Genomic DNA, 24,691 nt, shown 5'->3' with positions numbered 1-24,691 from the left:
CACGGCTTTTTTTAGTTGCTGTGATAGGATTAGGGCTTGCGGTCAGCAGAGCTCCCACATCCCAGAGCTTGTCCTGTGTGAGTTTAACCATCAGGTTGTGCCGGGTGCTCCTAACCACCAGGTCATAACAGTACAGCTGGCCCAAAGTATTAATGCATCTCAATAGAGGGATAAGAGAAGTTCTGAGACCATTTTTTTTTTCTTTGCACTGTGTTTTGTTTTTCTTTTCCCCTAAACTTTTGGGTGGTTCAGGACACAGGTGTAGATATGGACATTCAAGGTCTGTCCTCTTGTTTGGATCATCTCACTGCAAGGGTACAAAACATTCAAGATTTTGTGGTTCAGAATCCTATGTTAGAGCCTAGAATTCCTATTCCTGATTTATTTTCTGGGGATAGATCTAGATTCTTGAATTTCAAAAATAATTGTAAACTGTTTCTAGCTTTGAAACCCCGCTCCACTGGTGACCACGTTCAACAAGTAAAAATCATTATTTCTTTGTTGCGTGGTGACCCTCAAGACTGGGCATTTTCCCATGCGCCAGGAGATCCTGCATTGTGTGATGTTGATGCGTTTTTTTCTGGTGCTTGGATTGCTTTATAATGAACCAAATTCAGTGGATCAGGCAGAGAAAATCTTGCTGGCTTTATGTCAGGGTCAGGATGAAGCGGAGGTGTACTGTCAGAAGTTTAGAAAGTGGTCTGTGCTTACTCAGTGGAATGAGTGTGCCCTGGCAACAATTTTCAGAAAGGGTCTTTCTGAAGCCCTTAAGGATGTCATGGTGGGATTTCCCACGCCTGCTGGTCTGAATGAGTCTATGTCCTTGGCCATTCAGATCGATCGGCGCTTGCGTGAGCGCAAAGCTGTGCACCATCTGGCGGTATTCTCTGAGCATAGGCCTGAGCCTATGCAGTGTGATAGGACTTTGACCAGAGCTGAATGGCAAGAACACAGACGTCGGAATGGGCTGTGTTTTTACTGTGGTGAATCCGCTCATGCTATCTCCGATTGTCCTAAGCGCACTAAGCGGTTCGCTAGGTCTGCCACCATTGGTACGGTACAGTCTAAATTTCTTTTGTCCGTTACTCTGATTTGCTCTCTGTCGTCCTATTCTGTAATGGCATTTGTGGATTCAGGCGCTGCCCTGAATTTGATGGACTTGGAGTTTGCCAGGCGCTGTGGTTTTTTCTTGGAGCCCTTGCAGTATCCTATTCCATTGAGAGGAATTGATGCTACGCCTTTGGCCAAGAATAAGCCTCAGTACTGGACTCAATTGACCATGTGCATGGCTCCTGCACATCAGGAGGATATTCGCTTTTTGGTGTTGCATAATCTGCATGATGTGGTCGTTTTGGGGTTGCCATGGCTACAGGTCCATAATCCAGTGTTGGATTGGAAATCTATGTCTGTGTCCGGCTGGGGTTGTCAGGGGGTACATGGTGATGTTCCATTGTTGTCAATTTCGCCTTCCACTCCTTCTGAAGTCCCTGAGTTTTTATCAGATTACCGGGATGTATTTGAAGAGCCCAAGTCCGGTGCCCTACCTCCTCATAGGGATTGCGATTGTGCTATTAATTTGATTCCTGGTAGTAAGTTTCCTAAGGGCCGTCTGTTTAATTTATCTGTGCCAGAGCACGCCGCTATGCGGAGTTATGTAAAGGAATCCTTGGAGAAGGGTCATATTCGCCCGTCGTCATCACCATTGGGAGCAGGGTTCTTTTTTGTGGCCAAGAGGGATGGCTCTTTGAGACCTTGTATTGATTACCGCCTTCTTAATAAGATCACAGTCAAATTTCAGTATCCTTTGCCGCTGTTGTCTGATTTGTTTGCTCGGATTAAGGGGGCTAGTTGGTTCACCAAGATAGATCTTCGAGGGGCGTATAATCTTGTGCGAATTAAACAGGGCGATGAATGGAAAACAGCATTTAATACGCCCGAGGGCCATTTTGAGTACCTGGTTATGCCATTCGGGCTTTCTAATGCTCCATCTGTGTTTCAGTCCTTTATGCATGACATCTTCCGAGAGTACCTGGATAGATTCATGATTGTATATTTGGATGACATTTTGGTCTTTTCGGATGATTGGGAGTCTCATGTGAAGCAGGTCAGAATGGTGTTCCAGGTCCTTCGTGCGAATTCCTTGTTTGTGAAGGGGTCAAAGTGTCTCTTTGGAGTTCAGAAGGTTTCATTTTTGGGTTTCATTTTTTCCCCTTCTACTATCGAGATGGACCCTGTTAAAGTTCAGGCCATTTATGATTGGACTCAGCCGACATCTGTGAAGAGACTGCAGAAGTTCCTGGGCTTTGCTAATTTTTACCGTCGCTTCATCGCTAATTTTTCTAGTATTGCTAAACCGTTGACTGATTTGACCAAGAAAGGTGCTGATGTGGTCAATTGGTCCTCTGCGGCTGTAGAGGCTTTTCAGGAGTTGAAGCGTCGTTTTTATTCTGCCCCTGTGTTGTGCCAGCCAGATGTTTCGCTCCCGTTTCAGGTCAAGGTTGATGCTTCTGAGATTGGAGCAGGGGCTGTTTTGTCGCAAAGAAGTTCTGATGGCTCGGTGATGAAACCATGTGCCTTCTTTTCTAGAAAATTCTCGCCTGCTGAGCGCAATTATGATGTTGGCAATCGAGAGTTGCTGGCCATGAAGTGGGCATTCGAGGAGTGGCGACATTGGCTTGAAGGAGCTAAACATCGCGTGGTGGTCTTGACGGATCACAAGAATTTGACTTATCTCGAGTCTGCCAAACGGTTGAATCCTAGACAGGCTCGATGGTCGCTCTTTTTCTCCAGTTTTGATTTTGTGGTTTCATACCTTCCGGGATCTAAGAATGTGAAGGCTGATGCCCTGTCAAGGAGTTTTGTGCCTGACTCTCTGGGTGTTCCGGAGCCGGCGGGTATTCTTAAAGAGGGGGTAATTTTGTCTGCCATCTCCCCTGATTTGCGGCGCGTGCTGCAGAAGTTTCAGGTTGATAGACCTGATCGTTGTCCTACGGAGAAACTGTTTGTCCCTGATAGATGGACTAGTAGAGTTATCTCTAAGGTTCATGGTTCGGTGTTGGCTGGTCATCCTGGAATCTTTGGTACCAGAGATTTGGTGGCTAGATCCTTTTGGTGGCCTTCTTTGTCACGGGATGTGCGTTTTTTTGTGCAGTCCTGTGGGACTTGTGCTCGGGCTAAGCCCTGCTGTTCTCGTGCCAGTGGGTTGCTTTTGCCCTTGCCGGTCCCGAAGAGGCCCTGGACGCATATTTCCATGGATTTTATTTCTGATCTCCCTGTTTCTTAAGCGATGTCGGTCATTTGGGTGGTTTGTGATCGCTTCTCTAAGATGGTCCATTTGGTACCCTTGTCTAAATTGCCTTCCTCCTCTGATTTGGTGCCATTGTTTTTCCAGCATGTGGTTCGTTTGCATGGCATTCCAGAGAACATCGTCTCGGACAGAGGTTCCCAGTTTGTTTCGAGGTTTTGGCGGCCCTTTTGTGCTAAGATGGGCATTGATTTGTCTTTTTCTTCGGCTTTCCATCCTCAGACTAATGGCCAAACCGAACGAACCAATCAGACTTTGGAAACATATCTGAGATGCTTTGTTTCTGCTGATCAGGATGATTGGGTGTCCTTCTTGCCTTTGGCTGAGTTCGCCCTTAATAATCGGGCCAGCTCGGCTACTTTAGTTTCTCCTTTTTTCTGTAATTCTGGTTTCCATCCTCATTTCTCTTCAGGGCAGGTTGAGCCTTCGGACTGTCCTGGTGTAGATACGGTGGACAGGTTGCAGCAGATTTGGACTCATGTGGTGGACAATTTGACATTGTCCCAGGAGAAGGCTCAACGTTTCGCTAACCGCCGGCGCTGTGTTCGTCCCCGACTTCGTGTTGGGGATTTGGTTTGGTTGTCATCTCGTCATGTTCCTATGAAGGTTTCCTCTCCTAAGTTTAAGCCTCGTTTCATTGGGCCATATAAGATTTCTGAAGTTCTTAATCCTGTGTCATTTCGTTTGGACCTTCCAGCTTCTTTTGCCATCCATAATGTGTTCCATAGGTCGTTGTTGCGGAGATACGTGGCGCCTATGGTTCCCTCCATTGATCCTCCTGCCCCGGTGTTGGTCGAGGGGGAGTTGGAGTATGTGGTGGAGAAGATTTTGGATTCTCGTGTTTCGAGACGGAAACTCCAGTACCTGGTCAAGTGGAAGGGTTATGGTCAGGAAGATAATTCCTGGGTTTTTGCCTCTGATGTTCATGCTGCCGATCTAGTTCGTGCCTTTCATTTGGCTCATCCTGATCGGCCTGGAGGCTATGGTGAGGGTTCGGTGACCCCTCCTCAAGGGGGGGCGTACTGTTGTGAATTCTAAAATATACAAAGTGGATAAGCGAAAGGTCACCAACATTATTTCAAAAACCCATATAGGGTATATCTATATATAATATAATATAGTATAGTGGGACCCTAAATCGGACCATAGTGGACACACTGCATATTAATAACCAAAACCAAAAGCGAAAACAGAAGCAGCAACCAGTCCAAAATAATGCAAAAATTACAACAAACTTTATTGATCATAAGAACAGGTAAAAAATAACGGAGAGATAAAACAATCCCCGTACTACACGTAGCATGCACACATACTATGGGCAGGTGATAGGTGCCAGTAATATTGTACAAACTACCCTGTGGATACAGTACACTAAACGATATAAGCTATGCATAAGTCACCGCATATGATTACATGTATAGCGACCCATAAGGTACAGGAAATGGCGACAATGCATAGTATCATGTATACATACCGGGCAGAGTACACAGATAACACGTGTCCAAAGGCACCGCAAACCTGACCCCCCCGACGCGCGTTTCGGCTACTGCCTTTCTCAAGGCACCGCAAACCTGACCCCCCCGACGCGCGTTTCGGCTACTGCCTTTCTCAAGGCAGTAGCCGAAACGCGCGTCGGGGGGGTCAGGTGTGCGGTGCCTTTGGACACGTGTTATCTGTGTACTCTGCCCGGTATGTATACATGATACTATGCATTGTCGCCATTTCCTGTACCTTATGGGTCGCTATACATGTAATCATATGCGGTGACTTATGCATAGCTTATATCGTTTAGTGTACTGTATCCACAGGGTAGTTTGTACAATATTACTGGCACCTATCACCTGCCCATAGTATGTGTGCATGCTACGTGTAGTACGGGGATTGTTTTATCTCTCCGTTATTTTTTACCTGTTCTTATGATCAATAAAGTTTGTTGTAATTTTTGCATTATTTTGGACTGGTTGCTGCTTCTGTTTTCGCTTTTGGTGTTGTGAATTCTGTTGTCGAACTCCCTCCTGTGGTCGTGAATGGTACTTCGGCGGGTTCTGTCCATGGGCTCCCTCTGGTGGCTGTGAGTGAAGCTGCTGCTTCTGAGGTTCCTTACACAGGTGACGTGGTTTATCCTTTGGTTGGCTGCTCTATTTAACTCCACTCAGATCGTTACTCCATGCCAGCTGTCAATGTTCCTGCATTGGTTCAATTCGCTCTTGGATCTTTCTGGTGACCTGTCTTCTCCAGCAGAAGCTAAGTTCCTGATAGTTATTATTTGTTCATTGTTTCCTTGTCCAGCTGGTTATCATGATCTTGTCTTGCTAGCTGGAAGCTCTGGGATGCAGAGTGGCACCTCCGCACCGTGAGTCGGTGCAGAGGTCTTTTTGCACACTCTGCGTCGTCTTTTGTAGTTTTTTGTGCTGACCGCAAAGATACCTTTCCTTTCCTCTGTCTGTTTAGTAAGTCTGGCCTCCCTTTGCTGAATCCTGTTTCATTTCTGTGTTTGTGACTTTCATCTTTATTCACAGTCAGTATATGTGGGGGGCTGCCTTTTCCTTTGGGGAATTTCTCTGAGGCAAGGTAGGCTTTATTTTCTATCTCTAGGTGCTAGCTAGCTCTTAGTGCTGTGAAGAGGCGTCTAGGGAGAGTCAGGAACGCTCCACGGCTATTTTTAGTTGTTGTGATAGGATTAGGGCTTGCGCTCAGCAGAGCTCCCACATCCCAGAGCTTGTCCTGTATGAGTTTAACCATCAGGTCGTGCCGGGTGCTCCTAACCACCAGGTCATAACACCAATCTATCCTTGATGTTTGAAGGGCGACGGTAACATGAAAGAAACGGTTGCTGGAATTCAGGGACATTGGGATAGCTCTTATTCAAGATGCTCCAATGTCTACGGAGTGAGGCCTCAACCCACCTACAGTAAGGATGATAAGTGTTCACAAAGGGTATACGTGACCCGGAAGCTTTTGGTTTCGGGGTTGAATGTCTAGCCACAGTTAACAGTGTCTTAGGGTAACCCCTCTCGGAAAACCTCTCCTCCATTTCATTTAGTCTCTGATTCTTGGTATCACTGTCAGTGACTATCCTCTCCACCCTCTGGAATTGTGATATTGGGATGGATTTTTTTACAGCCGGTGGGTGGAAACTGGTAAATTGCAGAAGGCTATTCCTATTGGTGGTTTTGGTATATAGATCAGTGGAAAGTGTGCCGTCTATATTTTTAAACACCATAGTGTCAAGAAAGCTGATGTTCTTCGTGTTGTACTGTAGGGTAAACTTCAACTCAGGCCAGATGTTATTAATGTAGGTGTCAAAAAGCAAAAGTGTTTATACCAGCCTGTCCCAAACACAGAAGATATCATCAATAAATCTCCGCCATGTTCTGGAATACTGTATGAATAATGGATGATTGAATACATAATCCTCCTCGAATGCCGCCATGCAGGCCACCGCATAAGGTGGCGCTACATTTGAGCCCATCGTGGTCCCTTGCCGCTGGATGTAGAAGGTGTCCTGGAACATGAAATGGTTAATATATCAGAGCAAAATCGTCTCATTTTGGGATCAGTGTGGCTTCCGACAGCAGTCGGTCTGTGGCCTCCATCCCCTTGGTGTGTGTATTTGAGGTATATAGACTGCTCACATCCCAAGTGGCAAGTATGGTGGATGTAGGGAGTGGGCCCAGATTTCTAATTAATTTCAAGAATTCACTTGTGTCCAAAAGAAATTATTTAGTTTGTTTGGTTAGTGGTGTTAATATCCTTTCCAGTGTTTTGGCCAGAGGTGAAAGGACCGAGTCAGTGGAGGATACTATCGGGCGACCTGGTGGTTTATGTAAACTCTTGTGTACCTTTGGCAGGATATAAAAAACTGGTATTATTGGGTCTGTTTTAATGAGATAATTTCTCAATTTTTTTGTCTGTGGTGCCCTCATGTAAATGGTGATCCACAACCGTTAGGATTTTACCAGCTGTGTGACTAGTGGGATAATGTGGAATAGCCTCATAGACCTTGTGTCACTTAATTGTCTTTGTATTTCAGACATATAGTCTGTTTTGTCCATGATGACGATGGCCCTGCCCTTGTCCACCGGTTTTATGACAAGGAATTTGTCAGTTGATAATTGGTCAAGTGCTAATTTTTCTTCTGCTGTTAGGTTAGTTTTGTAATGAAATCTGCCAAGATTGACCTCACGATTAAAGGTCTCCATGTCCCTTTCAACTAAGGTAATGAATGTTTCATGGGGGGGTTTGTCCCTAGGTGGAATAAAGGAGCTAGGTGTACGTAAGCCTAGGTCTTTCAATTGTAAAAGGGCTGGAGTGTCTTGGGATGATGTTATGCTTGGAATGCCCTGAAAGTGTGCCTTAAGTCTGAGGTTGCGATAAAATCTCTGTAAATCAAGGCTGAGCTCAAAGAAATTGAATTTGTAAGCTGGACAAAAAGAGAGACCCTTCTGTAATAACGAAAGTTGATGGGAATCTAAGTTTTTACAGGAAATATTAATGACTAAAGGGCGTTGCCTACCTGTGACCTGGTTGTCACTTGGGTCCTGGAGTCCCCGGTGGCATTGGCCCCCCCGCCTCGTCTTCCTTTTCCCCGGCCTCGATTGTTCCCTAAAAAAGGAGCAGATGCGGAAACGTTTATAGTGCCGGCTCTGCTGTCCGTGGAACCAGAGGAATTTTGGGAGGTTCGTCGTCTGGAGAAACGTTGTTTGTCCCACCATTGGTAGACACGATTCTGTAAATAATCCTCTGTATCTCTTAAAAATTTGGATCTCTTCTTTTTCTCCAATTCCTGTCGATGGATTCGTAAGGTCTCTTGATTCTTAGACTTGATTTCTTGGAAATCCTCCTGTGGTAAAGTACTTGATAGTTGATTTTTTATGGCAGATATCTGTGTATTAACTGTGTCCAAGTTTTTCTGTAGGTAGGCTAAGGTCAAGGACATCAGGTCAAACGAACATTTGCTTAATATATGTTCGAATTTAAAGCAATATTCTTTATCATCCTGAAAAAAGGTGGGCTGAAGGGGGACTCGTAAGCCCCTAGGAATGCGTTGAACACGTAAATATTCAGCTATGGTGACGGTATGTAGTTCAAGGTTAATCGCTTTTTTCGACTCCCTCTCCAGGTCCCTGTTCTTAAGTTCCTGTGTGGAGGAAGTAACATCATCCCAAGACACTCCAGCCCTTTTACAATTGAAAGACCTAGGCTTACGTACACCTAGCTCCTTTATGCCACCTAGGGACAAACCCCCCATTGAAACATTCATTACCTTGGTTGAAAGGGACATGGAGACCTTTAATCGTGAGGTAAGTCTTGGCAGATTTCATTACCAAACTAACCTAACAAATGAAGAAAAATTAGCACTTGACCAATTATCAACTGACAAATCCCTTGTCATAAAACCGGCGGACAAGGGCGGGGCCATAGTCATCATGGACAAAACAGACTATATGTTTACATAAACCACCAGGCCGCCCGATAGTATCCTCCACTGACTCGGTCCTTTCACCTCTGGCCAAAACACTGGAAAGGATATTAACACCACTAACCAAACAAACTAAATAATTTCTGTTGGACACTAGTGAATTCTTGAAATTAATTAAAAATCTGGGCCCACTCCCTACATCCACCATACTTGTCACTTGGGATGAGAGCAGCTATATACCTCAATTACACACACCAAGGGGATGGAGGCCACAGACCGACTGCTGTCGGGAGCCAACACTGATCCCAAAATCAGACGATTTTGCTCTGATATATTAGGCCTGGTCCTCCAGGAGAACCATTTCATGTTCCAGGACACCTTCTACATCCAGCGGCAAGGGACCGCGATGGGCTCAAATGTAGCGCCACCTTATGTGGTGGCCTACATGGCAGCATTTGAGGAGGATAATGTATTCAACCATCCATTATTCAGACAGTATTCCAGAACATGGCGGAGATTTATTGATGATATCTTCTGTGTTTGGGAAGGGCCGGTAGAAACACTTTTGCTTTTTGACACCTACATTAATAATATCTGGCATGAGTTGAAGTTTACCCTACAGCACAACACGAAGAACATCAGCTTTCTTGACACTTTGGTGTTTAAAAATATCGCCGCCACACTTTCCACTGATTTATATATCAAAACCACCAATAGGAATAGCCTTCTGCAATTTACCAGTTTCCACCCACCGGCTGTAAAAAAAAATCCATCCCAATATCACAATTCCAGAGGGTGGAGAGGATAGTCACTGACAGTGATACCAAGAATCAGAGACTAAATGAAATGGAGGAGAGGTTTTCCGAGAGGGGTTACCCTAAGACACTGTTAACTGTGGCCAGACATTCAACCCCGAAACCAAAAGCTTCCGGGTCACGTATACCCTTTGTGAACACTTATCATTCTTACTCTAGACGGGTTGAGGCCTCACTCCGTAGACATTGGAGCATCTTGAGTAAGAGCTATCCCAATGTCCCTGAGTTCCAGCAACCGTTTCTTTCATGTTACCGTCGCCCTTCAAACATCAAGGATAGATTGGTAAGGGCAGATATCGGATCAAGCACCAGAGTACCTAGACAAGTATTTTTACGTACGCAAAAAGGGGAACCTTTCCATGTCTCAATTGCTTGCAATGCAATAACATTCAAAAAGGAGACAAAATCTTTCATCCTCATACTGGAAGGAGCATCAACGTTAGAGGTTATTTTACCTGTGAATCCACTCACGTGATCTACATGATAAAATGTCCCTGCGGTCTGGCCTATATAGGCAAGACCACTCAGGCGGTACGCGATAGAATATCGCAGCACAAGTCAAACATACGCTGTAACAGGGACCATCTACCTCTTCCACATCATTTTCGAACAATGGGACATAATATTGCCCAGCTTAAGTTCAAAGTCGTGGAACAAATTGAACAAGGCCGCAGGGGACAGAACAGGGTGAAATTGCTGAAAAAGCGTGAATGGGACATAATATTGCCCAGCTTAAGTTCTAAGCCGTGGAACAAATTGAACACGGCCGCAGGGGACAGAACAGGGTGAAATTGCTGAAAAAGCGTGAATCTTACTGGATATTCACCCTACAGACCTTGGAACCGAAGGGTCTCAACAGAGATTACGACAATATGAGTCATTTTTTGTACTGTGTCTGGATATTGTCACTGACATGTTGTACAACATAATGTAATATTCGTATGGTAATAAGTTGAAATTAATCTATATTTCTTCCTTTTTTCCTTTATAGAACCGTTAATTGTCCTCTTCGTCTCTCACTGGGCACCCTATGTTTGTCTTCACGGTACAGTATAGCAGTATAGACAACACCTTGTAGCGATTCATAGTGCATAGTGTTTTTCTGCTCCACATATCGCATGGTTGTCACCCCCACGTTCATATGTACAAACTTCAACCCACATAGTGACCAAGCACAACCTTAGTCCCTTTTTCCCCCCATGCTTGGCCTTCATAATAGGGATACACATCGCTAATGCAGCAAGACACAATATAATAAATCCAGTTAGATATTTGCTTTCACTGTTCCCTGGAAACATGGAACATAACACATAAGGGCAAGCTGCCAGGACTTTTCATGGCCGCCTAGGACTCCTGACCTATAGCGCACACTCCTCCACACACGTGACCGCTATGACGTGTGGCGTCACGTGACAGTGACTCCCGGGCACTTAAACCCGGAAGTACTAACTCAATACACGGCGCACTTCCCCAGGCGACACAGAACGCCGCCAGCGCTGGAGCACCACAGCGGTAAGAAGGCGCACATTGTGCGATATCACCCCATCTATTTGGCAGGTCATATATTTACCGATCTACATATTATCCCCTAATAGAGTGCTGACCACCGGATCCCCCAGCGACTAAGTATGCTACCAGCCCCGGGTCTATATACTGGTAAGGGGTTAAACTAATAGAGAGTGGTGATTTCTAAACCACTGCACTAAGGATCTGTCTCATTTGTTCATTACAGCACACAGCATTGTGAACGTTCTTACATCACAGAGGGAGTTCCCATCTGATTACACATATTATTCTAATAATCCAGGTGAACATTATTTCTCTTTTATCCAACTAACCTCTTCTGCACATACAATTTGTGTATCTATATTAGCCCAGATATAAACAGTACAAGCTGCCTATTCCGTCACTCTCTATCCACCACAGCATCGTTTCTGATATATCCTTGTTTTTTCTTGTTACCATGGGGATGCTATATGGCACATTTTAAACACCATTATGTTTATTCCCTTAGGCACGTTATACCTTGCACTATCGATTTCTCGCTACAGGAAAGAAATTCGTCCGTCCGCATGAATATTGCACTTCTCTCACTGAAGAGTCCACATATCCTCTTCGATATGTTCTCTTTTTTCTAGTATGTTTCTATTATGAATTGCCTTTTATTGGACCAGTATCCTGGATTATACCCATGTGAACATCACCTGTGTCTTGGTTACGTCTTATGCTGCCACGGCCAATCGGGACTTCTAGTTATGACATGTATATAATGACTTGTTTATTTTCTACTATGTAATGTCAGACAGGCACTAAGATTCCTATTCTATTCTTTTGAATTTTTGTTTTGTTTACATACATGTTTTTTTCTGAGAGATAACATTGAACTGTTCTGAGGAAGGTCCATCTTGGACCGAAAACGTTAACAACAATTGGTTCTCTGTCTGGACGTAAAATAAATTGAATTTTCTTCTTTTCATGAATAATTGAGTGCTGAGTTATGCCACGATGTAACGCAGTCCTAAAACGCTATGTGGGCGCTGACTGGAGGGGAGTAGGGAGGGGCCAATTCGTGTGCTTGTCGCTGATTGGTCGCGCCCAGCCGACCACGACCAATCAGCGACGCGGGATTTCCGTGACAGACAAACAGACGGTATCACGGAAATCCCACGTCGCTGAACCTGCTATTCTCACCTTCTGTCATCTGGGTAATTTCGCAATGCATCTCTGGGAACGGAACCTGGAGGCAGCCGTGCGCGCATCTGGACAGCTTCGCTGGACAGCTTCGCTGGACGATGGAGGGTGAGTATATAATTATTTTTTATTTTTTTTTTTTAACAGGGATATGGTGCCGCACACTGCTTTATACTAATGGGCTGTGTTATATACTGCGTGGCTGCTATATACTATGTGGGAAGTGATATATACTCCATGGGCTGTGTTATATACTGCGTGGGCTGTGTTATATACTGCGTGGGCTGTGTTATATACTACATTGGCTGTGTTATATACTGCTTGGGCTGTGTTATATACTGCGTGGCTGCTATATACTACGTGGGCAGTGTTATACACTGCGTGGGCTGTGTTGTATACTGCGTGGCTGCTATATACTATGTGGGCAGTGTTATCTATTGCGTGGGCTGTGTTATATACTACGTGGGCTGTCTTATACACTGCGTGGGCTGTGTTATATACTGCGTGGCCTGTGTTATATACTGCGTGTCCTGTGCTATACATTATTTGGGCTGTGTTATATACTGTTTGGGATTTGTTATATAATGCGTGGCCTGTGTTATATACTGCGTGGCCTGTGTTATATACTGCGTGGCCTGTGCTATACATTATGTGGGCTGTGTTATATACTACGTAGCTGTGTTATATACTGCATGGCTGCTATATACTATGTGGCTCCTACATACTACGCGGCCTGTGCTATATACTATGTGGCTGCTATATATATACTGTACATACATATTCTACAATACCCGATGCGTTAGAATCGGGCCAATATCTAATATATATATATATATATATATATATATATATATATATACAGTATGTTAAAAAATCGGAGCAGCACCATCAAATACCTCAATAGTGTGCACGCTTGAGAAAGGATTTTGAATCCGGAACGTCGCCATGCCACTGGACAATAAAGTCCACTTTTTTTTTAAGTTTTTTGGTGCCATATATATATAAATATATATACAACTATTCTATATATGTATATATCTATTCTAACCTGTCAGTGTGATTTTACTGTACCCATATATGAATTGTTAGCTTTTCAAAGGGCACCAGTGAGCAAAAATCGGACAACACTCGCATGGTGCGAGTGCTGTGCGATTTTTTATTGCACCCATTGACCTCTATTGCGGGATGCGATCCGATTTCTGATTACAATCGCAGCATGCTGTGATTTTTTTTCCAGTCCGATCGTGATCCGATCTGAGGACACAATCATAGACGAACATTGGTCCGAATTCAATCCGATTTTTTATCAGATTGCATTTGTGTGATTTCATCGCAAATGGGCATGAGCCCTTAACGGCACGTACGCAGGATGAAGTACTGAATAGTCAAATTGAGCTCTGCTACCTCTGTGCCTGAAGGCTGGTGACTTAGGTTATATTCACGTTGCGTTTTTACAGCCTTTTTTAATGCATTTTTTATGAAAACTTTCAGCTGCATTTCACAGTACCAGGAATGTTTATAAGATTTCATAAATCTCATGCACACAGCTTGTCATTTCTTTCAGCATTTTTTCAGCCATTGAAAGCAATGAGTAGTGCAAAAAACGCTGCAAAAAACGCAGGTATCAGGTTTTGCAGCGTTATTCCAAAATCTGATGAAGCTTAATCAGATTTTTATTATGCACTAAACTATATCAGCACGCACAAGAGACAAACGTGCCCTGACAAAAAATCAGGAAAAAAATGAACAAAAACACGGCAAACACTCAGCAAAACATGCTTTTTGACATTGTTTCTTTACTGCCAAGAAAGCAGGCTTCGGCTGCAGAAAAAAAAATGCAACAAAAACGCAACCTGTGAACATAGCCTTACTGTACCTGGTGCTCAGGGCGGCTGGTGACCAGAGTGCCGTCCTCCAGATAATGGCTTTCTGTGTAATTCTCCGCAAACAGACCCCTGCGGAAACAGAGAAAAGTTAGTCAGTATCCAGTGGCATGTAAAAGTTTGGGCACCCCTGTTCAACATTACTGTTATGATATGAATATGATCTCTAAAAGGCCTAAAGTTAAAGATGACACATTTCCTCTGTATTTAGGCAACTATATAATAATAATAATAATCTTTATTTTTATATAGCGCTAACATATTCCACAGCGCATTAAAGTTTGCACACATTATTATCACTGTCCCCGATGGGGCTCACAATCTAAATTCCCTATCAGTGTCTTTGGAATGTGGGAAGAAACCGACGCAAACACGGGGAGAACATAGAAACTCCTTGCAGATGTTGTCCTTGGTGGGGTTTGAAACCAGAACTCCAGCGCTGCAATGCTAACTACTGAGCCACCGTGCTGGTGCTGGTGCTGAAGCCGGCTGTCATCCCTTCTCCCCTGCTCTGCCTGCGAGCAGTGGAGAATGATTGAATGATACGCAGTGGGCATAGGCTCAGTAACTAGCGGTGACGTCACTGAGTCTGTGCACGCTGCCGGCATGAACTCCTGTGACCTCAGGACTGTGGGAGAATGCAAGTGATGAGGTCACAGCAGTTCAAGCTCTGTCACAGTGCCCTCATCACTTGCATTCTCCCACGGTCCTGAGGTTACAGGAGTTCATGCCGGCAGCGAGCACAGACTCAGTAACGTCACCGCTAGTTACTGAGCCTGCGCCTGCTGTGTATCATTCATTCCCCAGTAGTTTACAGCCGGGCCGGTCACATTAGCAGCGTTCCCGGTTGTAAACTGTATATACCCCAGATATGGATTACGGCGTGGGGCTGAACGCTGGATAGGAATGGTATATTGTTGGTTTGTTATTTTTATTTTTTTTACAGGAGATCGAGGGCGTCGCTTGGATTACAGAAACAATAAAGATGGCAAAACTGTGTGGTGTATGATTTAATTAAAATACTTTATTCTTACTGTGTGATGTTTATTTAACCCTTTAACAACTATAGGATTAGTAATGGGTCGGTGTCCTATTGACACCTCTCCATTACTAAGCGGGCTTAATATCACCTTACAATAAAAAGGTGACATTAACCCCCCATTACCTCACTTGCCACCGCTACAGGGCAAGTGGGGAGAACCCGGCAAAGCTCCAGAATTGGCGCATCTAACAGATGCATCTTTTCTGGGCAGCTTCGGGCTGCTGTTTTTAGACTGGGGGGGGGGCCATATTCAGCCAGAGAATAGCATTCCGCACCTATGAGTTTTGCCGGGTTGGTTTAAAAACATAGGGGGACCCCACATCGGGTTTTTCATTCATTCATTCTCCCCTGCTTGCAGGCGGAACAGGGGACAATGGATGAAGGCCGTGTTTAGCACCAGACGCCAGGGATCAGCGGCTTACAGTAGTACTACTTCCCCGGCGGCCGTTCGTGCACACGGAGGACAATGTGCACTGTTCTCCGTGTGCACGTGTGTGGCACGTTTTGCGGCCTGTGTGTCCGGGTGAAAATGGACATGTCTGCATGTTTTGAACACAGACACACGGTCCATGAAAACACGCTGACATGTGCATAGACCCATTCATTTGAATGGGTCTACCTGTGTCAGTGTCTCCAGTATGTGAGAAAACTGTCACTACACGTACCGGAGACACTGATGTGTGAAACTGGCCTAACCTTGTGCCAAACAAAAAACAGCAGCCATGGGTTCTTCTAAGCAGCTGCCTAGCACTCTGAAAATGAAAATATTGGAGGCCCATAAAGCAGGAGAAGGCTACAAGAAGATAGCAAAGCGTTTTCAAGTTCCCTTTCTTTAGGAACTTTAGGAACTTAGGAGAAGAAACCTTCATAGGAACATAACGGGAAGACAACCAAACCAGATCCCCAACCCGAAGCCGGGAACCAACACACCGACGACGGTTAGCAAAACGCTGAGCCTCCTCCTGAGACAACACCAAATTGTCCACCACATGAGCCCAAATCTGTTGCAACTTGTCAACCACAGAATCCACACCAGGACAGTCAGAAGGCTCAATCTGCCCAGAAGAAAACCGAGGATGAAAACCAAAATTACAAAAGAAAGGCGAAACCAAAGTAGCCGAACTAGCCCGATTATTAAGGGCAAACTCAGCCAATGGCAAAAAAGCCACCCAATCATCCTGATCAGCAGACACAAAGCATCTCAAATAAGTCTCCAAAGTCTGATTAGTTCGCTCGGTCTGGCCGTTTGTCTGAGGATGAAATGCAGAAGAAAAAGACAAATCAATGCCCAGCTTGGCACAAAAGGCCCGCCAAAACCTAGAAACAAACTGGGAACCTCTGTCGGACACAATATTCTCCAGAATACCATGCAAACGGACCACATGCTGAAAAAACAACGGAACCAAATCAGAAGAAGACGGCAATTTAGGCAAAGGCACCAAATGAACCATCTTAGAGAATCGGTCACAAACAACCCATATAACCGACATCCTCTGGGAAACAGGAAGATCGGAAATAAAATCCATAGAAATATGCGTCCAGGGCCTCTCAGGGACCGACAATGGCAAAAGCAACCCACTAGCATGGGAGCAACAAGGCTTGGCCCGCGCACAAGTCCCACAGGACTGCACAAAAGAACGCACATCACGCGACAAAGAAGGCCACCAAAAGGACCTAGCAACCAAGTCTCTGGTACCAAAAATGCCAGGATGACCAGCCAACACGGAACAGTGAACCTCAGAAATCACTCTACTAGTCCATCTATCAGGAACAAACAGTTTCCCCACAGGACAACGGTCAGGTTTGTCAGCCTGAAATTCCTGAAGAACCCGTCGTAAATCAGGAGAAATAGCAGAAAGGACCACCCCTTCTTTCAGAATACCGACCGGTTCCAAGACCTCAGGAGAATCAGGCAAAAAACTCCTAGAGAGGGCATCAGCCTTAATATTCTTAGAACCCAGAAGGTACGAGACCACGAAATCAAAACGAGAAAAAAAACAAGGACCATCGAGCCTGTCTAGGATTCAACCGTTTGGCAGACTCGAGGTAAATCAGATTCTTATGATCGGTCAAGACCACAATACGGTGCTTAGCTCCCTCAAGCCAATGTCGCCACTCCTCAAACGCCCACTTCATAGCCAACAACTCCCGATTGCCGACATCATAATTGCGTTCAGCAGGCGAAAACTTACAGGAAAAGAAGGCACACGGTTTCATTAAGGAACCAACAGGATCCCTCTGAGACAAAACAGCCCCTGCCCCAATCTCAGAAGCCTCAACCTCAACCTGAAACGGAAGAGAAACATCCGGTTGACGCAACACAGGAGCAGAAGTAAAACGACGTTTAAGTTCCTGAAAGGCAGAGACAGCCGCAGGGGACCAATTCGCCACATCAGCGCCCTTCTTCGTCAAATCAGTCAAGGGTTTAACCACGCTGGAAAAATTAGCAATGAAGCAGCGATAAAAATTAGCAAAACCCAAAAATTTCTGAAGGCTCTTCACGGATGTGGGCTGAATCCAATCATGAATGGCCTGAACCTTAACCGGATCCATCTCTATAGACAAGGGAGAAAAACTTAAGCCCAAAAAGGAAACCTTCTGCACCCCAAAAAGACACTTACACCCTTTCACAAACAAGGCATTGTCACGAAGGATCTGAAATACCATCCTGACCTGCTGCACATGAGACTCCCAATCATCGGAAAAAATCAAAATATCGTCCAAATATACAATCAAGAATTTTTCAAGATAATCCCGGAAGATATCATGCATGAAGGACTGAAAAACAGATGGAGCATTAGAGAGTCCGAATGGCATCACAAGATGGCCCTCGGGCGTGTTAAACGCAGTATTCCATTCATCACCCTGCTTAATACGAACAAGATTATAAGCCCCCCGAAGGTCAATCCTAGTAAACCAACTAGCTCCCTTAATCCTAGCAAACAAATCGGAAAGCAAAGGTAAAGGATATTGAAACTTGACCGTGATCTTATTCAAGAGGCGATAATCAATACAGGGTCTTAAGGAACCATCTTTTTTAGCAACAAAAAAGAACCCCGCTCCCAATGGTGAAGAAGATGGCCGAATATGCCCTTTCTCTAAAGACTCCTTAATATAGCTCCGCATGGCGGCATGTTCAGGTACAGACAGGTTGAAAAGTCGGCCCTTAGGAAACTTACAGCCTGGAATCAAGTCAATAGCACAATCGCAGTCCCTGTGTGGTGGAAGGAAACTGGACTTGGGCTCATCGAATACATCCTGAAAATCAGACAAAAACTCCGGAATTTCAGAAGAGGGAGAAGGGGCGATAGACATCAGAGGAACATCATTATGAACCCCCTGACAACCCCAACTAGTCACAGACATGGACTTCCAATCCAACCATGGAAAACCCAGCACGATAGCATCATGCAAATTATGCAACACCAGAAATCGACAATCTTCCTGATGGGCTGGCGCCATGCGCATGGTCACCTGTATCCAAAACTGGGGCTTATTTTTAGCCAAGGGTGTAGCATCAATGCCCCTTAAAGGAATAGGGTTCTGTAAAGGCTGCAAGGGAAAACCACAACGCCTGGCAAACTTAAAGTCCATTAAGTTCAAGGCGGCGCCTGAATCCACAAACGCCATGACAGAAAAGGATGACAATGAGCAGATCAAGGACACAGATAACAGAAATTTAGGTTGTACAGTACTGATGATAAATGAACTGGCGATCCTCTTGGTCTGCTTAGGGCAGACAGAAATGACATGGGAAGCGTCGCCACAATAATAACACAACCTATTGAGACGTCTGAAACCTTGTCGTTCTGTTTTAGACAGAATCCTATCACAATGCATAGGCTCAGGAATTTGCTCTGAGGATAACGCCATAGCGCGCACAGTTCTGCGCTCCCGCAAGCGCCGGTCAATCTGAATGGCCAGAGACATAGAATCACTCAGATTGGAGGGTGTGGGAAACCCCACCATAAAATCTTTAACGGATTCAGAAAGACCCTTTCTGAAAATTGCCACCAAAGCATCATTATTCCATTTAGTCAATACAGACCATTTTCTAAATTTCTGACAATATAATTCTGCCACCTCTTGACCCTGAGACAGGGCCAACAAGGTCTTCTCAGCTTGATCCACCGAATGAGGTTCATCATACAGTAATCCTAACGCCTGAAAGAAGGAGTCTACATTAAGCAAAGCAGGATCCCCAGATTCCAGGGAAAATGCCCAATCCTGTGGATCACCACGCAGCAGGGAAATGATGATTTTAACTTGTTGAATGGAATCACCGGAGGATCGAGGTTTCAATGCAAAAAACAGTTTACAGTTGTTTTTAAAACTCAAAAATTTGGACCTGTCACCAAAAAACAAATCAGGAGTAGGTATCTTCGGCTCTAAAGCAGGAGTCTGAACAATGTAATCAGAAATACCCTGTACTCTAGCAGCAAGCTGGTCTATACGAGAAGCTAATTCCTGAACATTCATGCTAGCACAAGGCTCTTCAGCCACCCAGAGATAAAGAGGGAGGAGAAGACTAAACAGACTGGGGAGAAAAAAATGGCTCAAGATCTTTCCTCCCTTCTTCTGAGATGCAATTAACTCATTATTGGCCAGTTGTACTGTTATGATCCGGTGACCTTGGAGCTGCATGAGAACTTTCACTGGAGAAAGTGGCCACTATACTGATCGCAACCCTGAACTTACAGTGCCTACAAGTAGTATTCAACCCCCTGCAGATTTAGCAGGTTTAATAAGATGCAAATAAGTTAGAGCCTTCAAACTTCAAACAAGAGCAGGATTTATTAACAGATGCATAAATCTTACAAACCAAAAAGTTTTGTTGCTCAGTTAAATTTTTATAAATTTTAAACATAAAAGTGTGGGTCAATTATTATTCAACCCCTAGGTTTAATATTTTGTGGAATAACCTTTGTTTGCAATTACAGCTAATAATCGTCTTTTATAACAGGGGTCCCCAACTCCAGTCCTCAAGGCCCACCAACATGTCATGTTTTCAGGATTTCCTTAGTCTTGCCCAGGTAATAATTGCATCACCTGTGCAATGCAAAGGAAATCCTGAAAACATGACCTGTTGGTGGGCCTTGAGGACTGGAGTTGGGGACCCCTGTTTTATAAGACCTGATCAGGCCGGCACAGGTCTCTGGAGTTATCTTGGCCCACTCCTCCATGCAGATCTTCTCCAAGTTATCTAGGTTCTTTGGGTGTCTCATGTGGACTTTAATCTTGAGCTCCTTCCACAAGTTTTCAATTGGGTTAAGGTCAGGAGACTGACTAGGCCACTGCAACACCTTGATTTTTTGCCTCTTGAACCAGGCCTTGGTTTTCTTGGCTGTGTGCTTTGGGTCGTTGTCTTGTTGGAAGATGAAATGACCACCCATCTTAAGATCCTTGATGGAGGAGCGGAGGTTCTTGGCCAAAATCTCCAGGTAGGCCGTGCTATCCATCTTCCCATGGATGCGGACCAGATGGCGAGGCCCCTTGGCTGAGAAACAGCCCCACAGCATGATGCTGCCACCACCATGCTTGACTGTAGGGATGGTATTCTTGGGGTCGTATGCAGTGCCATCCAGTCTCCAAACGTCACGTGTGTGGTTGGCACCAAAGATCTCGATCTTGGTCTCATCAGACCAGAGAACCTTGAACCAGTCAGTCTCAGAGTCCTCCAAGTGATAATGAGCAAACTGTAGACGAGCCTTGACATGACGCTTTGAAAGTAAAGGTACCTTACGGGCTCATCTGGAACGGAGACCATTGCGGTGGAGTACGTTACTTATGGTATTGACTGAAACCAATGTCCCCACTGCCATGAGATCTTCCCGGAGCTCCTTCCTTGTTGTCCTTGGGTTAGCCTTGACTCTTCGGACAAGCCTGGCCTCGGCACGGGAGGAAACTTTCAAAGGCTGTCCAGGCCGTGGAAGGCTAACAGTAGTTCCATAAGCCTTCCACTTCCGGATGATGCTCCCAACAGTGGAGACAGGTAGGCCCAACTCCTTGGAAAGGGTTTTGTACCCCTTGCCAGCCTTGTGACCCTCCACGATCTTGTCTCTGATAGCCTTGGAATGCTCCTTTGTCTTTCCCATGTTGACCATGTATGAGTGCTGTTCACAAGTTTGGGGAGGGTCTTAAATAGTCAGAAAAGGCTGCAAAAAGAGATAATTAATCCAAACATGTGAAGCTCATTGTTCTTTGTGCCTGAACTACTTCTTAATACTTTAGGGGAACCAAACAGAATTCTGGTGGGTTGAGGGATTGAATAATAAATGACCCTCTGAAAAGACTTTTCACAATTTAAAAAAAAAATAAACAAAGAAATAACATTCTTTTTTGCTGCAGTGCATTTCACACTTCCAGGCTGATCTAAAGTCCAAATGTCACAATGCCAAGTTAATTCCAAATGTGTAAACCTGCTAAATCTGCAAGGGGTTGAATACTACTTGTAGGCACTGTAACACCGCAACTAGAAGTAGCCGTGGAGTGTACCTAACACACCAAGACACCTCGTCACAGCCGGAGGACTAAATTCCCCTAAAGATGGAAATCGGAATACTATCTTGCCTCAGAGAAAATCCCCAAAGGATAGACAGCCCTCCACAAATATTGGCGGTGAGTCGGAGAGGAAAAAACATACACAAGCAGGAAAAAAAGGATTTAGCACAGGAGGCCACTCTAGCTAGATAGGACAGGATAGGACAGAGTTCTGTGCGGTCAGTATTAAAACCCTTCAAAAAATCCACAGCAGGATATACAAAAACTTCCTACATCTAATTAAAGATGTAGGAGCGTATATCTGCAACTCCAGTGAATCCTACAAACAGAGCAGGAATAAACTGAAACAAGCACACAGCAGTGTGCCACAGATACAAAAACAAAACACTTATCTTTGCTGAAATTGGCAGCTAAGCAGGTGAGGCCAGGCAGAGAACAAATACTTCCAAAGAAACATTGACAACTGGCAAGGGCTAATGAATCCAGCACACCTAAATATCCCAGTCAGAATTGTAATTATCCGATACACCTGGCCAGGACTGCGAGTCAGAGACAACTGCATTCCCACCAACAACCACTGGAGGGAACCCAAGAGCAGAATTCACAACAGGTACCCAAATTTTTGCATCGCCCAATTTCCTTTTTGTAATTTTTAAAATTTGTATATTTTTTTGCCTAAAATTCTAAGGAAATGTCATCTTTAACTTTAGACCTTTTAGAGATAATTACTTCTTCCACTTGCTTAAATGTTCTCAATAACAGTAATTTTGACCAGGGGTGTCAAAACTTTTACATGCCATTGCATATATCATGATGTCACAGGAAATCTGCAGTATAACGGTCCTTTATAAGGGGTATATACAAGTATATAGGTCATCTCACTACCCAAGATATACATAACCCACACTGTGATCACTCACTCTGTCTTCTCAATGTGAATGACTGTGGGTTTCCCACCCAAGAGGATCTCATATTGAAGAACGTCTGGATAAATGCTCTGAACAAACAATTAAAAAATAATATTTTAGTCAGGATTTCTTTTTACATTCATGTTCATTAGGTTAGATCCCTAAGAACTGAATACTGGGTGCTACAGTAATAGGAGACACAGCAATGAATAGTAATCTACTGGAGGACCAATCAGAAAAAGTTCAATTCAGCAGCAGCACTCCAGCAGGAGAAATCAGGTATTACATGGTCTATATTCAATCAATAAGTGATGAGTCCTCCAAATACACTCTTCACTCCAACTATTGGAAGGAATTCTCTACTCTTATAACTCAGACTGGATTTGCAAGTTACTGTACTTAAGGTAAGTTTCTATGTCTGTATGAATAAGGCTCAGATCACATCTGTTTTATGACTGTCATTTATAAAGGAAGCAACACTTTATCGAATCCATCGCATGATGGACATCACCCGGCCTGACAGACCACATTAACTTACAATGGGGTAAGTTCGGTTTTACCATTGTTTTGACTGTTAACATGTCAATACATACAGCCCCATTTTTACGGCATAATATGATGGTATCTGCAATGGAGACTCTGATGAAGATGTGAACGGAGCCTTAGACTTCTTACCACCGTCACTTTATGACAGTGATACCCTTGATTAGAAGCTTCTTCCATAATTATTGGGCACATGGAGTGGGAGATACCTGGGTGTCTCTCTTGTAGACAGTGTGCAACCTCCGAGGAAAGACGACCTCATACGTCTGTCCTCCTGGTAACTGAGCGAATACTAAAAGGGAAAAATACAAAGACATTAACAAGTAGAAGTAATGGGGCCGGCATCTGCATCGGGCAAAGCTGGGAAGGTGCCAAGGACTATTGGGCTTGAGGGGAGAACTGTGATCTGGAGACACATAGAGTTGTCGCATTGATGTTGGATTAGAAAAAGGTCTTTGTCATCAGAGGGCCAACATATACCATGAGCACAGATTATCCCCTTAATGACCTTAGCACCCCCGACGGCTGACAATCCAGCAGCTGCAGGCTGTACACTATAGCTGACAACGTGCTGCATTAGCCACGATCAGTGTTTGCACCGTCCATATCTGTTTAACCCCTTAAATGCTGCTGTCAATAGTGACTACATCACGTAAATGGTTAACAGAGTGTTGGGGCTTCCTCTTTATCCCCATCGGCACCCTGAGATAATGAATGTGTGGTCCTGATTAGTGATGAGCGAGTATACTCACGCTCGGGTGATCTCCAAGTATTTGTTAGTGTTCGGAGATTTAGTTTTCATTGCCTCAGCTGAATAATTTACAGCTATTAGCCAGCTTGATTACATGTGGGGATTCCTTAGCAACCAGGCAACCCCCACATGTACTCAGCCTGGCTATTAGCTGTAAATCATTCAGCTGCCGTGATGAAAACTTAAGTGAGTGAAGTGTAATAGGGAGGACGCGGCCATGATTTATAATCCCGGATAAACCCTATAAATCATAGGCTGCACCAGGTGATGTGGGTGACGGGAGCGGCCGCCACCTGGGATTACACTTCCCGTACAGCGGCTGTATGAGCGCTATATACAGCACACCGGGGTCTATAGGTACACAGACAAGACGTGAGGACCACCACACATATATTACAGAACGGCAGTAATAGACACATCCCACAACCTGCAGAAGTAACACATGGGGAGAACGACGCCACATTCATAGAAAACCTCCAGAAATGGTGACTGTCCTCACCCAGAAGCACCAGAACCAGGAGAAGATGTCTCAGCATGGTCCGGACACGTGTTATCACTGTTATCCTGGAGGAGAGAAGCAGAAGATAACAAGAAGTGACGTATAATACCTGATAGCAGGTAATAATGGGCAGAGAGACCTAGTAATAATCCCCCCAGTATACAGCGGGGTGGTGAGACCCTGTACTAGTAATAATCCCCCCAGTATACAGCGGGGTGGTCAGACCCTCTACTAGTAATAATCCCCCCAGTATACAGCGGGGGGTGAGATCCTGTACTAGTAATAATCCCCCCACTATACAGCAGGGCGGTGAGACCCTGTACTAGTAATAA

The 24,691-nt window shown here is 44.6% G+C and overlaps 1 protein-coding gene across 1 annotated transcript in view; it reads right to left on the bottom strand.

Moving 5' to 3' along the window:
* LOC138674618 (zinc metalloproteinase-disintegrin-like 4a) overlaps positions 1-24,396 on the bottom strand; it is a 204,455-nt gene extending 180,059 nt beyond the window's left edge. Inside the window, exons 1-4 of the mRNA XM_069762434.1 lie at positions 24,360-24,396; positions 23,319-23,401; positions 22,579-22,655; positions 14,109-14,187 (exon numbers count right to left, since the gene is read on the bottom strand). Of these exons, the coding sequence (XP_069618535.1) occupies positions 14,109-14,187; positions 22,579-22,655; positions 23,319-23,401; positions 24,360-24,396 (276 nt within the window). The remainder of the gene's footprint in view (positions 1-14,108; positions 14,188-22,578; positions 22,656-23,318; positions 23,402-24,359) is intronic.
* Between the last annotated feature and the right edge of the window lie 295 nt (positions 24,397-24,691).

The sequence above is a fragment of the Ranitomeya imitator genome, chromosome 4 (genome assembly GCF_032444005.1).
Source record: "Ranitomeya imitator isolate aRanImi1 chromosome 4, aRanImi1.pri, whole genome shotgun sequence".
NCBI classification, from domain to species: Eukaryota; Metazoa; Chordata; class Amphibia; order Anura; family Dendrobatidae; genus Ranitomeya; species Ranitomeya imitator.
The sequence above is the reverse complement of the archived record's forward strand: the minus strand, read 5'-3'. Positions and strand labels throughout refer to the sequence as shown.